At 47.8% G+C, this 15,677-nt stretch overlaps 1 protein-coding gene across 1 annotated transcript; it reads right to left on the bottom strand.

Moving 5' to 3' along the window:
• Positions 1–2,286: 2,286 nt before the first annotated feature.
• On the bottom strand, positions 2,287–8,392 carry LOC142184450 (BOLA class I histocompatibility antigen, alpha chain BL3-6-like). Its single transcript, XM_075259326.1, has 5 exons — positions 8,290–8,392; positions 6,427–6,684; positions 4,448–4,723; positions 3,932–4,207; positions 2,287–2,432 (listed from the first exon to the last, which is right to left on the bottom strand). The coding sequence occupies exons 1-5, from the start codon at positions 8,351–8,353 to the stop codon at positions 2,287–2,289; spliced, it is 1,020 nt and encodes a 339-aa protein (XP_075115427.1). The 5' UTR covers positions 8,354–8,392.
• Positions 8,393–15,677: the final 7,285 nt, after the last annotated feature.

The following is a 15,677-nucleotide window of genomic DNA, read 5'->3' as shown; positions in this document are numbered from 1 at the left end:
ATGAAGGCGAGAACACGGGACCAGGTGAGACTTCAGCATAGCATCTTAGCCCTGTCACGTGGAGATGAGAGGGAAGAAGAAGAAGAAGGAGAAGGAGAAGAAGAAGAAGAAGAAGAAGAAGAGAGAAGAAGAAGAAGCGAGAAGAAGAAGAAGAGAGAAGAAGAGAGAAGAAGAAGAAGAAGAAGAAGAAGAAGAAGAGAGAAGAGGAGAGAAGAGAGAAGAAGAGAGAAGAGAGAAGAAGAAGAAGAAGAAGAAGAAGAAGAAGAAGAAGAAGAAGAAGAAGGAGAAGAAGAAGAAGAAGACCTCCACCATGAATATTCTATCAGTCACCCAATAGGAAGGCCAAAGTAAAGGTATTAGTAAAATGGCTATGGTCATGGTAGACTTCTTTGCTACATCTTTGGTGGGCCGATGTCATCCATAACAAAATGTTTATTCAGATGAGCTAAGTAAATGTTTTGTTGGACGCGCTGCCGCTCCCGCTTCACTATAATCTCCCTAATGGACCTCTTGCATAAGTATTAAGATGTCGCTGTGCTGCCTTCATGGGGTTTTCCAGGCTAAAGATATCGATGACCTATCTGTAAGTCATCTATATCAGATCTGTAAGGATCCCACACTCGGCACCCTCACCAATCTGCTGCTGATGTGCAGAGAATAGAGCAGGAAGCAGACAGTGCTGTTCTCTATGTAGTGGCTGAACAGAGTTACTGCAGCTAAGGCTGGGTTCATATATGTGTTAGAGACTCCATCTCAGAAATTACCGGGGAGAGAAAAGTCTTGCATGGAGGAGCCACTTTCAATTTTAAAATGGCGGCCCCCGGCAGATCCCATTATAGTCACCGGTGTAAGCAGTTTGGGTGTGAACAATGGAGACCAAGGAGCTAATGTAATCCTAGCATTATCCCCTTTACAAGACAATGGAGACTGATCTGCTTTCTACTCCATTCTCTGTGTATCAGATGATTGGTGCGGGAGCCACGATCTGATATTGATGACCTGACCTTAGGATAGAAAATCAATATGTTTAGCTTGGAAGACTCCTTTAAGTATTTGATAAGTATTCGATATCTAGAAAGACCAGTTAGAGTCATCACTGTTTCTAATGAGGTTATCCCAACTCACCCATCCCTGAGACACGACCCATTAAGGTATTCAGACATGTAGTGCGAGATGTAGCCAGATTCCTTATATTGTATGTTATTCCTTGTGGGTTTTACCCTCTTTTGGACATCCAGGGCGCCTAGGACTATATGGATCGGTTGCAGTATTAGATTGTATATTTTTGGATTATACAAGTGTAGTTAAAGGTGTAATAGTGGGCGCGCCTTCTTACTAAAATCAATAGAGGTGACCTGCAATACCAAACACAGCCACTAGGCAATGCACAGCACTGGGCTTGGTAAGCAGTGAGGACACCGCCGCGGTCAATATCATGTTTTTTGTAGTTTTGTCTGTATTGTTATTGTCTTTATTAGTGTTGGCTTTTAAAATAGGGGCCAAATGCTGCAAAATAAGAAAAAATGCAAAAAATAAAATAAAAAATAATAAATAAATCTGCACTTCTCCCATACTTCCAGTATTTATCTTCTTATTGTATGTGCACATGTTGTAGCATTTTATGTAATTGTGATGTTGTCCACAGATACAATAAGAAATAGCTCCAGCAGGGGGCCCCATATCCGATGACACAGGGATTACAGGGACATCCCCTGCAGAATACAACATACAATAACATTCCTGCAGATTGCGCTTCATCTAACATTGACATGAATTGATGCTAATGCAGCGAGTGACTGCTGATAATATCTTTGTGGGAAGAGTCGAAGATAAAATCAAGAAATTACAGAAATAAACTCTTAAAAAAACAAGGTAGAAGAAACTGAACTTTACTATCAGAATTGCATCATGTATCTGTCCAGGTTATAGCAGGTCCGTGTAAGGACTCTCTAAGGAGATCCCAGAGGGGGAATCTTTTGTAGATCCTGCACTATAACCCCAAACTACTATCTTTAATCTTTTGCAAGAAACTTGTTTCAATCCCGAAGCAGATACAAGGGTTGGCCATCTTGGCAGACGTCCTTGGCAGTAATATAATGTGTAGGTTGCTTGTAGGAGGAAGGTTCTAGAGGTTTCTGGACCATATTAGATCCAGTCACACTACTTTATAGGCACCCGACAACTACTGGCTGGAAAAAAATGGATCTGCTATTAAGTTCTATGTAACCCCATCTGTTGGACGTTGCTACATGTTTCCATCTCCCTCCATTTATCTGGATATTAATGTCATTGTCTTCTACTCTTTACAAAGACTAGTGAACCGAACACCACAAGAACAGAGACGAGGACAGCGGCCAGGCAGATGGCGATCACTGCCCCAATAGATACATGAGAAGGCGAGCTGCTCAGACTTTCTGAATGGTCGAAAATTCCTGCAAAGACAAAACACAGAAACGTCAATTTGTTACGTCCCCCAATCTGTGCTGCGACATATACACTTATCACTGAGGGACCAGGGGCAGTAGGATCATGCAGAGATATAACCCCGAGCTCCAGGGCTCCAGTGCAACATTCGGGATGGGGCCCCGCTCCCTACCTAAATTGCCCTATTTCGAATAGGGCAATTTCATCTTCTAGAAGGACCTATGGGGCCCCCTTGGAGTCCAGGGTCTGATAGCCGCTATTACCGCTACTCACCCTATAGCTACATCTATAGGAACATGAGTACTGAGAAAGTAGATGTAGGAAGAGCTGTGTGTCTGTGCAGGATGGCACTGACACGGGCTGTGTGGGGTACAATAACAGTCTTTACTGATGTATGGCTTTAAAGGGAATGGAAAAAGAACCCAGTGACTATGGTACGTCACCCCCGTATATAACAGATAATGTTACGATTTGAGGACTAATTTACCCATTGTAACCCTTATGTTTTTCTATCACTATTGCTACGTTCACGCTAGCTCCATTGTTTTGGTATGTTGAGGGACCAGAACAATGGAGAGGTGGATCGCTAAAACACCGGTTACACATGGTGCCCTTCAGACCCCATTGACTATAATGAGGTTCTTCAGGTGTCCATTATTTTTTAACTGAAACTGAAGGAGGAAAAAATCCACCATGCAGGACTCTCCACCATGCAGGACCCTCCACCATGCAGGACCCTCCACCATGCAGGACTCTCCACCATGCAGGACCCTCCACCATGCAGGACTCTCCACCATGCAGGACTCTCCACCATGCAGGACTCTCCACCATGCAAGGCTCTCCACCATGTAGGACTCTCCACCATGTAGGACTCTCCATCATGTAGGACTCTCCACCATGCAAGACTCTCCATCATGCAGGACTCTCCACCATGCAAGGCTCTCCACCATGTAGGGCTCTCCACCATGCAGGACTCTCCATCATGCAAGGCTCTCCACCATGTAGGACTTTCAACCATGCAAGGCTCTCCACCATGTAGGGCTCTCCACCATGCAGGACTCTCCACCATGTAGGACTCTCAACCATGCAAGGCTCTCCACCATGTAGGGCTCTCCACCATGCAGGACTCTCCACCATGCAGGACTCTCCATCATGCAAGGCTCTCCACCATGCAGGACTCTCCACCATGTAGGACTCTCCACCATGTAAGGCTCTCCACCATGCAGGACTCTCCACCATGCAGGACTCTTTCCACCATGCAGGGATCCCTCCACTGATTTTTGGTGGAATATGAAATGGAGTCTCCGATGCAGATGTGAACATAGCCTTACTCCATAATTTCGCTGGCCCTCAACTCTTATGAACTTTTATGGACTTTGCCCAATTACCAATGACCTTATTTGCCATTGTCAGTTTCCGTTCTGTAAATTGGTTACCGGGTAATAGAAATGATAACTTTAAGACCAGGCTTTCATTCTTATATGTAACACCAGATCATTCCACTTACTGAAATCTTGGGTGAATCTCTCGGACATGCTCTCATGGTTGACCTTACAGGTATAAACATCATAATCCGCAGATGTGACAATCAAAGATAGTGAAGTTAGATACGTCATGTCCAGGAGTGGCAGGGTCAGCCTTTCCATCGCCTCCTCCGATATGGGTTGTCCATTCTTGTACCACATAATGGAGATGTCCTTGGGGTAATGTCCATACGCCCGGCAGTAGAGTCTGACTCCACCACTGTCAGTAGGAATAAGTTTCATTATCACAACTGGAGCCTCTGTAAGAAGGAAGAACAAGGGATAATCCGCATGAATCAGAACCGGTTTGATACAGGAGATGTATTGTGAAATCAAGTTTTTAGGTTTAACAGTTTTTGTTTAATAATTTTTAGTTTTCCACTCAACATATTGTATGTCAAGAGGTTTGTGTTAGAGAGAAATGGGGCACATGGATTACACATAGGAAGACTGGAAAACAACATCATCATCATCATCATCATCATCCAGTAATGACTTACCTTTCCTACCCAACGTGCAGTTCCCCAGTGTCAGCAGTTCTTGTATGTGCGGACTACATTCATTTACTATGACATCCTTTTCGTCTTCAGACATATTTGTATTCCCATATAAATCGTAGACCAGGTCTTCGTACTTCGGCAATGACGCCGTCCATTGTCTGTTTTCCCAGTCGAGAAACATCAGAGGTTCTCCATTATAATGATAACTTAGTAGGTTTTCCACTGATCCGTTCTCATATACAACACATCCTTCTATAGTCTGGAGAACGTGGGATCCTTACACAGGGAGAAACAGAAACGTTACAAGAGGACAAGTTACTGACCACAAAGAGATGTGTTTGGGATCAGACCCTAAAGGAGTTGTACCAGGTTGTGGCTTATTCTAAGGTCGTGTTCTATATGACCGATACTTATTAAGCAGTAGGATATTTTTTAGGCTACAACCACTGCAAGGACCAAGGAACTCTTCTCTGTTTGCTTAATCTTCCACTAGTCAGGGAACTCAGTTTTAGGATTGACATATACAGTGAGGTAGCTCACAGGGTGTTAGAGAGCTCCTCACAACCAGTATAATGCTCTCTTAGCTCCGCCACACAGTATAATGTGCTCCTTATTGCCCCAACACAGTATATTGTCTCCAAAGCTCTCCTACACAGTATAATACGCTCCAGAGGTGGCGCCTTAACATTATAATGCCCTTCAAATAGTATAATGTTCCCTTTCATACACGGTATAATATCCATTTGAGACTCACAGACAGTATAATGCCACATATAGCCCCCACGCATAGAATAATGCCCCCATATAGCCCTCACGCATAGTATAATGCCTCCATATAGCCCCCACACAGTATAATGCCTCCATATAACCTCCACACAGTATAATGCCTCCATATAGCCTCCACGCATAGTATAATGCCCCATATAGCCCCCCACACAGTATAATGCCTCCATATAACCCCCACACAGTATAATGCCTCCATATAGCCTCCACGCATAGTATAATGCCCCATATAGCCCCCCACACAGTATAATGCCTCCATATAGCCCCCACGCATAGTATAATGCCCCATATAGCCCCCCACACAGTATAATGCCCCCATATAGCCCCCACACATAGTATAATGCCCCCATATAGCCCCCTCACATAGTATAATGCCCCCATATAGCCCCCACACATAGTATAATGCCCCACACAGTATAATGCCCCCATATAGCCCTCACGCATAGTATAATGCCTCCATATAGCCCCCACACAGTATAATGCCTCCATATAACCCCCACACAGTATAATGCCTCCATATAGCCCCCACACAGTATAATGCCTCCATATAACCCCCACACAGTATAATGCCTCCATATAGCCTCCACGCATAGTATAATGCCCCATATAGCCCCCCACACAGTATAATGCCTCCATATAGCCCCCACACAGTATAATGCCTCCATATAGCCCCCACGCATAGTATAATGCCCCATATAGCCCCCCCACACAGTATAATGCCCCCATATAGCCCCCACACATAGTATAATGCCCCCATATAGCCCCCTCACATAGTATAATGCCCCCATATAGCCCCCACACATAGTATAATGCCCCACACAGTATAATGCCCCCATATAGCCCCCACACATAGTATAATGCCCCCATATAGCCCCCACACATAGTATAATGCCCCCACACAGTATAATGCCCCCACACATAGTATAATGCCCCCATATAGCCCCCCACACAGTATAATGCCCCCACACAGTATAATGCCCCCACACAGTATAATGCCCCCATATAGCCCCCCACACAGTATAATGCCTCCATATAGCCCCCACACATAGTATAATGCCCTCATATAGCCCCCCACAGTATAATGCCCCCATATACTATAATAATGATCATCAATATTGTCATTTCCACTAGTGCAGATCTATTAGAATGTTTTTTGCCCCATTTGCCCCTCCCATAGGATTACACCTGTTACTTACCCTCTGTGACGTTTAGATAGTACATGATGTTATTTAATATTTGTCGCATTTCATTGTGAAACTTGGATTCAGTAACACTGTCGTCCCATAGAGATGAATTGGCGCCCTTAAACCAGGACACTCTGCGCTCTACCACCCCGTTATCGCTGTCATACCAGAAGAGCGGGATGTCATCGAGTGTCCTGGCAGTATAATACGGAGGAAAATCGAACGGTAAGTTGTAGGTTAGAGTCGTGTAGAAATAATGAGAGTGGCCGCCTGTGCGAGAGAGAATATACAGAGGATATAGTCAGGCGGATATCACATTGTGGCGCGGAATTATTTGTATATTCATAAGATTGTCCATCCGTCTCAAAATCCTGACCAAAAACCTCAGTGTGAACTCAGCCTAAGTCTTCTAGTTCTGATAGTATTTGTACTATGCAGCGCTTTCCCACACATGCCTAAAACATTTGCACAGTCCTCTACTTGTAAGCCAACCTGACACTTATCCCAATCTGGGCATTGGCTCAAAAACCACAAGACATTCTGCAAAAAAATGTAGCGTGTATCTGCATTGTGTAACCTCGGCCTTACTGCGGCTTTTCAGCCAGAAAATAATATTGGTGGCCATCTGTTAGAAGGGGGCGCTGTGCTCGTCTGTACTCACACAGCCCATAAAAAGGGGCTTAGGTGAAGCTAAAGCCACTCAGGCTGGGTTCACACTGGCACTCACTTTTTGTTGGGGGATTCCATTTCCCATTCCGCTGGAAAAAAAATTTCGGGCAGAAACCATGTGGCCCCATTATAGTCTGTGGGTTTCCCATTATAGTGGGGTCCGTGAGGTTACACGGGTAAGGGCTTGTTAAGGTTTCCATTGTTTGGATCTCTAAGTGAACCCGAAGAATGGAAACCCAAGTGCAAGTGTGAACCTAGACTAAGAGATACTAAGACAAGCAGCGGATCAGAGGGGGCTGGGGTTGAGCCAATCTTGAGATTTCAGGATCGATTTTAACATCCAATTTCCGATCATTTTCCAGTTGATGCGGATCGCGATCGCCGATTGGGATCTGATCTTTTCTGATCCCGATCGCTCAACCCTAGTCAATGCTTCTCTATGGGAAAAGTCACTTCTAGGGTTGAGCCGATCTTAAAATTTCAAAATCCGATTTCCAATCATTTTCCAGCCAGCGATCCCGATCGTGAAATTTTCTCGGAATCCGATCTTTTCCGATCCCGATCGCTGAACCCTAGAGGGGGCCTGAGATTTGGACCCCCCATCCAATGTAATATTAAAGGCCTATCCTTCGTATTGGCCATAACTTTACCCTTTAAGGGGAGTCAGTCACCAGTGTGCAGCGTAATAAACCAGCAACACAATTAGATCGCTCGGGCTCACCAGAATGGAAATTTGCGCAGAGATACATTTATAGCCGAATATGCAAAGTCTAGAGCCCAGAGGGCGAGTCCGATGCTACACCTCATACTTTAGTAATCCTTGGCCCTCCCTTCTTTGAGTGACAGGATCAGGGAGCTATACCGAAATCTCGCCTTGTGTTCTCACGTCCATACTGGCGTACTAGAGCGGTGCGGGGTGTAGCAGTTTGGTACAAGATCGCCCTCGGTGCTCCAGAATGTTCATTTGCATATTGGGAGATAATTTATATCCTAGTTATGGAGACATGAATTTTCATGGGGAACGGTGTCACATTTGGGTGAGCCTGACCTGTCTTACTGTTGCTGGCTTAAGACTCCCTTTAAGATCTCGTCCAGTCCTAAATCACATCTTATAGTAACAAATAGTAACAAATAGTAACAAATAGTAACATATTCCAAGTACAAGTATCTCTATAACTTCTCCAACATACGTAGACAAGACATTACCTGACAAGACACAAGGAGCAGATAAGAGGAGCAGCAGAACTCGGGGGAGCGCACAATCCGACATCTTTGGGATCTTCCCTATGGTCTTTATCTTCGGTGCTACAATGTAGGACTGGCAGAGTCGGGCACAGCTCATATTCTTACCACCCATCTAATGCAGCAGTTTGGGAGTTCCTGGGTGTGTTCCCTATGAGAATAATAAAATCTCCACAACTTGTACAAGATCACAGAAACCGGAATTGTCAGAAAAAGCTGTTCACTAATTATATGTTATAGAAAAGGAAAGTTGGCAATGGAAGGAAATGCAGCGTCTTGTGAGATAAGGAAGGATACGGAGGTGACATTATCTTGTCATAGGCAACCATTGATGTGGGATTGTGGCCAGGGTCTGCGTTCACGTACGTTTGCCATCACTTCCCTGCCCCCCTCACTTATTTTTGTGGGGTTATTCCTTAGCCATAAACAACAAAGCAGCAAATTCCTTAAAGAGAACCTCAATGAGTCCAGATATCTCCAGCACCGGGGCTTATACCTGCAATACCGCCAGACCAGAGGACGCGAAAGATCCTCTCTAGGCTAAGGCCCCATGCAACAAACAAATCAGGGCTATATCTGTGGGGGTCGGATCATCACTTCCAGGACTCCTCCTCCTCCAAAGGGCAAAGGTCACACCAAATATTGATGGGATTTACATTTCTCTTTAATTCATTCACTTCATTCACAAAAAAGAGAGTGTGACAGGCAATAGTGGGAGAAGATTGTGAAAGGGTTAAAACCTTGTGGGCAAAACATTATCTGCAAATTCATCCCGAGCAGTGCAAATTCCTCACGGTCTCCTTGTGCAGCCTTTGCTTGGTTTTATTTTACTTGCTGCTCCTTGTGTCCCTGTTATTTACATGCAGTGATTCTGTAAATAACTACATTTCCCAGGATTCCAGTTCCTGCTCTTACTCTCTGCGGACCTCTCCGTTCTCCATAGGACGCATGCACTGCCTGTGTGCAAACCCCCTTCCTGGGGTCTGTGTTGTATCAGATTTCTACATCAGTCTGTGCAGCACTGAATATCTGACCAGATAATAAATCACTCCCACATCTGAGATCAGTATGAGCGGCTTCAAGCAGCAAGGAGGTTGCGCTGTGACATTTCATTTGCTGACTGAACTGCTTACAGGGAGGGGTAGTGAGCTTGAAAGTGAAACTAATACAAAGACTCCATAGGAGTAAGTTTGTTGCAGTGAAAATGTGGTTCTATTCACCTACAGGTATACAATTGGTATAGAGGGTAGAGGGACGGCCTAGAAGTGGCCTTCATCTAGGAAAAAAGTTATATTATAACCATGAATAATAAATGTACAGTATATACAGTATATACACTCTTCATAATAAACAACAATGTACAGGATATATACAAATATCATTAGAACTCTTCTTTGTCACATCAGGAGAAATGTAGTATCTTCGTATCACTGTGAAAGTTTGTGGTTCAGTTGTCAACTTGCAGGAGCTGGGAATCCAGGTCGGAGCAGATATGTCTATGCATGCTTACAGCAACGTATTGCAATAGGAACATGTGCAGATATAATTACCATAAAACTTATGTAACTACTATGTAGAAGTCGTCAGACATACAGGAAAGTAAAGGAGGTGTCCAATAGTTTAATAACCTCCCAGTCAGTCGGGCGATGTCACATTCACCTGCAGAAGAAGTGGAAGTAGTTCAGGTGGAGAAGTCAGGAAGGCGCAGTGCGGATATTCAATAGTACGGCCAGAAGAGTCCGGAATGGGTGGGAGGAGTCAGGAGTCCAGCTGGGGGAACCAAGTGCGCATGCGCAGGGATCGCGGCCATCTTTGGCATTATATGCACGTGTCTTATATAAACTGATCAGGGTCACCGCTATACCCGGACGCCTGATCAGCTATACCGGAACGAAAATGCAACAAAATTCAAATCTGCACAGTCTCCAATCCGTCTGTCTCTTCATGTCAACCCAGACAGACTGGACAATGATTAGATCAGGGCTATAATTGTGGGGGCCGTATCCTCACTTCCAGGACTCCTCCTCCTCCAAAGGGCAAAGGTCACACCAAATATTGATGGGATTTACATTTCTCTTTTCCTCATTCACTTCATTGACAATAATATCTATTAACCCTTCTATTTCTTAAAGCATTTGCATTTTGCTTCATTGTTCCCCACCTGCCTAAAACTTTTACACAATACTGTATATACTTTCTCTGAGATGCCGCTGTGTTTCAGAGTAAGATATACTTTTTTGCATTGTGAGAACTTGGCAATATCTTGTTCTTTACTTGGTTTTTGCAGCCAGATGTCCTGTCCGACCAGCATAGCTTACACGCCTCATAAAGCGATGCCTGAACTCCAAGGCGTGTCTACAGTAGACAGGTGAAAGCTCCTTACTAAATAAGAAAATAATATCCCTAATTCTGACAGGATCGGATAATCCGGTTTCGTGTGAAACGCCTCGTGCTCATTCCATGCTCCATAAAGTTACTTGTGTTGAAACATAATGCAGTTGTCTTAAAGAAGACCTTTCACCGCCTCCAAGAAGTCTAGTACTTGCCATCTGTTAATAGACGATGCTAAACTGATTCCAGCACAGTTGGAATTTTTTCAATAGCCCCCGCCATTACTGAGTAACAAAATTTCTGCTGGACATATTTTTCTGCAATGTGTGGACGGGATTCGCTAGAACTTACTTTGCAGGGACTGTAAAACGCTGCGATTTACACCACATGGGGCCCCGGCCTTAAATGCCGTAATAATGGAACCCGTAAGAAAGTTGCGCAAATGCAGACTCTCTAATTCCACCCCATTCTGAACTTCCCAGGACATACATCTTGCCGAGGATTAAAAGTTGCCATCATGAAATAGGATTTGTCCGGCAAAAATTAAGCCAAATGGCTCTGTGATTGGAAAAATAAAAAAGTCAGGGGTTTTGAATTGTGGAGAATAAAAAATGAAAATTGTAGAATGGCGTGAAGGAGTTAAAGACTAACTGAGGTTTCTAATAACTTTTTATTTTCTGGCCTCTTTTTATTTTACTATTGCACCCTCTGATATCTGTCCATGGCCCTGACGATGGGGTGGAATATGGAGGATCAAAAGAAAAGAGCTGTTTATGAGTAACTGCAGAGGTCATGGCCCTACAGTCGCTCTCCTACACCATGGAGAGGGTGATGGCCCCACAGTCGCTCTCCTACACCCAGAGAGGGTGATGGCCCTACAGTCGCTCTCCTACACCCCGGAGAGAGTGATGGCCCCACAGTCGCTCTGTTATACCCTGGAGAGGGTGATGGCCCCACAGTCGCTCTGTTATACCCTGGAGAGGGTGATGGCCCTACAGTCGCTCTGTTATACCCTGGAGAGGGTGATGGCCCTACAGTCACTCTGTTATACCCTGGAGAGGGTGATGGTCCTACAGTCGCTCTCCTATACCCTGCAGAGGGTGATGGCCCTACAGTCACACTCCTACACCCTGGAGAGGGTGATGGCCCTACAGTCACTCTGTTATACCCCGGAGAGGGTGATGGCCCTACAGTCGCTCTCCTACACCATGGAGAGGGTGATGGCCCCACAGTCGCTCTCCTATACCCAGAGAGGGTGATGGCCCTACAGTCGCTCTCCTACACCATGGAGAGGGTGATGGCCCCACAGTCGCTCTCCTATACCCAGAGAGGGTGATGGCCCTACAGTCGCTCTCCTACACCCCGGAGAGAGTGATGGCCCCACAGTCGCTCTGTTATACCCTGGAGAGGGTGATGGCCCTACAGTCGCTCTGTTATACCCTGGAGAGGGTGATGGCCCTACAGTCACTCTGTTATACCCTGGAGAGGGTGATGGCCCCACAGTCGCTCTGTTATACCCTGGAGAGGGTGATGGCCCTACAGTCACTCTGTTATACCCTGGAGAGGGTGATGGTCCTGCAGTCGCTCTCCTATACCCCAGAGAGGGTGATGGCCCTACAGTCGCTCTCCTACACCCCGGAGAGAGTGATGGCCCCACAGTCGCTCTGTTATACCCTGGAGAGGGTGATGGCCCTACAGTCACTCTGTTATACCCCGGAGAGGGTGATGGCCCTACAGTCGCTCTCCTATACCCCAGAGAGGGTGATGGCCCTACAGTCGCTCTCCTACACCCCGGAGAGAGTGATGGCCCCACAGTCGCTCTGTTATACCCTGGAGAGGGTGATGGCCCTACAGTCACTCTGTTATACCCTGGAGAGGGTGATGGCCCTACAGTCACTCTGTTATACCCCAGAGAGGGTGATGGCCCTACAGTCGCTCTCCTACACCCCGGAGAGAGTGATGGCCCCACAGTCGCTCTGTTATACCCTGGAGAGGGTGATGGCCCCACAGTCGCTCTGTTATACCCTGGAGAGGGTGATGGCCCTACAGTCGCTCTGTTATACCCTGGAGAGGGTGATGGCCCTACAGTCACTCTGTTATACCCTGGAGAGGGTGATGGTCCTACAGTCGCTCTCCTATACCCTGCAGAGGGTGATGGCCCTACAGTCACACTCCTACACCCTGGAGAGGGTGATGGCCCTACAGTCACTCTGTTATACCCCGGAGAGGGTGATGGCCCTACAGTCGCTCTCCTATACCCCAGAGAGGGTGATGGCCCTACAGTCACACTCCTACACCCTGGAGAGGGTGATGGCCCTACAGTCGCTCTTCTATACCCCAGAGAGAGTGATGGCCCTAAAGTCGCTCTGTTATACCCTGAAGAGGGTGATGGCCCCACAGTCGCTCTCTTATACCCTGGAGAGGGTGATGGCCCTACAGTCGCTCTCCTACATCCCATAGAGGGTGATGGCCCTACAGTCGCTCTCCTATACCCTGGAGAGGGTGATGGCCCTACAGTCGCTCTCCTATACCCTGGAGAGGGTGATGGCCCTACAGTCACACTCCTACACCCTGGAGAGGATGATGGCCCTACAGTCGCTCTCCTATACCCCAGAGAGGGTGATGGCCCTACAGTCGCTCTCCTATACCACAGAGAGGGTGATGGCCCTACAGTCACACTCCTACACCCTGGAGAGGGTGATGGCCCTACAGTCGCTCTTCTATACCCCAGAGAGAGTGATGGCCCTAAAGTCGCTCTGTTATACCCTGGAGAGGGTGATGGCCCCACAGTCGCTCTCTTATACCCTGGAGAGGGTGATGGCCCCACAGTCGCTCTCCTACATCCCATAGAGGGTGATGGCCCTACAGTCGCTCTCCTATACCCTGGAGAGGGTGATGGCCCTACAGTCGCTCTTCTATACCCCAGAGAGAGTGATGGCCCTAAAGTCGCTCTGTTATACCCTGAAGAGGGTGATGGCCCCACAGTCGCTCTCTTATACCCTGGAGAGGGTGATGGCCCTACAGTCGCTCTCCTACATCCCATAGAGGGTGATGGCCCTACAGTCGCTCTCCTATACCCTGGAGAGGGTGATGGCCCTACAGTCGCTCTCCTATACCCTGGAGAGGGTGATGGCCCTACAGTCACACTCCTACACCCTGGAGAGGATGATGGCCCTACAGTCGCTCTCCTATACCCCAGAGAGGGTGATGGCCCTACAGTCGCTCTCCTATACCCCAGAGAGGGTGATGGCCCTACAGTCACTCTCCTATACCCCAGAGAGGGTGATGGCCCTACAGTCGCTCTCCTATACCCCAGAGAGGGTGATGGCCCTACAGTCACACTCCTACACCCTGGAGAGGGTGATGGCCCTACAGTCGCTCTTCTATACCCCAGAGAGAGTGATGGCCCTAAAGTCGCTCTGTTATACCCTGGAGAGGGTGATGGCCCCACAGTCGCTCTCTTATACCCTGGAGAGGGTGATGGCCCCACAGTCGCTCTCCTACATCCCATAGAGGGTGATGGCCCTACAGTCGCTCTCCTATACCCTGGAGAGGGTGATGGCCCTACAGTCACTCTCCTACACCCTGGAGAGGATGATGGCCCTACAGTCGCTCTCCTATACCCCAGAGAGAGTGATGGCCCTACAGTGGCTCTCCTATACCCCAGAGAGGGTGATGGCCCTACAGTCGCTCTCCTATACCCTGGAGAGGGTGATGGCCCTACAGTCACTCTCCTATACCCCAGAGAGGGTGATGGCCCTACAGTCGCTCTCCTATACCCTGGAGAGGGTGATGGCCCCACAGTCGCTCTGTTATACCCTGGAGAGGGTGATGGCCCTACAGTCGCTCTGTTATACCCTGGAGAGGGTGATGGCCCTACAGTCACTCTGTTATACCCTGGAGAGGGTGATGGTCCTACAGTCGCTCTCCTATACCCTGGAGAGGGTGATGGCCCTACAGTCACACTCCTACACCCTGGAGAGGGTGATGGCCCTACAGTCACTCTGTTATACCCCGGAGAGGGTGATGGCCCTACAGTCGCTCTCCTATACCCCAGAGAGGGTGATGGCCCTACAGTCACACTCCTACACCCTGGAGAGGGTGATGGCCCTACAGTCGCTCTTCTATACCCCAGAGAGAATGATGGCCCTAAAGTCGCTCTGTTATACCCTGAAGAGGGTGATGGCCCCACAGTCGCTCTCTTATACCCTGGAGAGGGTGATGGCCCTACAGTCACACTCCTACACCCTGGAGAGGATGATGGCCCTACAGTCGCTCTCCTATACCCCATAGAGGGTGATGGCCCTACAGTCGCTCTCCTATACCCTGGAGAGGGTGATGGCCCTACAGTCGCTCTCCTATACCCTGGAGAGGGTGATGGCCCTACAGTCACACTCCTACACCCTGGAGAGGATGATGGCCCTACAGTCGCTCTCCTATACCCCAGAGAGGGTGATGGCCCTACAGTCGCTCTCCTATACCCCAGAGAGGGTGATGGCCCTACAGTCACTCTCCTATACCCCAGAGAGGGTGATGGCCCTACAGTCGCTCTCCTATACCCCAGAGAGGGTGATGGCCCTACAGTCACACTCCTACACCCTGGAGAGGGTGATGGCCCTACAGTCGCTCTTCTATACCCCAGAGAGAGTGATGGCCCTAAAGTCGCTCTGTTATACCCTGGAGAGGGTGATGGCCCCACAGTCGCTCTCTTATACCCTGGAGAGGGTGATGGCCCCACAGTCGCTCTCCTACATCCCATAGAGGGTGATGGCCCTACAGTCGCTCTCCTATACCCTGGAGAGGGTGATGGCCCTACAGTCACTCTCCTACACCCTGGAGAGGATGATGGCCCTACAGTCGCTCTCCTATACCCCAGAGAGAGTGATGGCCCTACAGTGGCTCTCCTATACCCCAGAGAGGGTGATGGCCCTACAGTCGCTCTCCTATACCCTGGAGAGGGTGATGGCCCTACAGTCACTCTCCTATACCCCAGAGAGGGTGATGGCCCTACAGTCGCTCTC

The sequence above is a fragment of the Leptodactylus fuscus genome, chromosome 11 (assembly GCF_031893055.1).
Source record: "Leptodactylus fuscus isolate aLepFus1 chromosome 11, aLepFus1.hap2, whole genome shotgun sequence".
Lineage (NCBI taxonomy): Eukaryota > Metazoa > Chordata > Amphibia > Anura > Leptodactylidae > Leptodactylus > Leptodactylus fuscus.
The sequence above is the reverse complement of the archived record's forward strand: the minus strand, read 5'-3'. Positions and strand labels throughout refer to the sequence as shown.

Excerpts from the sequence above, each read along its gene's own strand:
- LOC142184450 (XM_075259326.1), bottom strand. The coding sequence starts at position 8,353 with ATGTCGGATTGTGCGCTCCCCCGAGTTCTGCTGCTCCTCTTATCTGCT. Across the intron at positions 4,724-6,426 it reads CTATCTAAACGTCACAGAGG|GATCCCACGTTCTCCAGACT; the intron begins GTAAGTAACAGG and ends TCCCTGTGTAAG. Across the intron at positions 4,208-4,447 it reads CTGCACGTTGGGTAGGAAAG|AGGCTCCAGTTGTGATAATG; the intron begins GTAAGTCATTAC and ends TCCTTCTTACAG.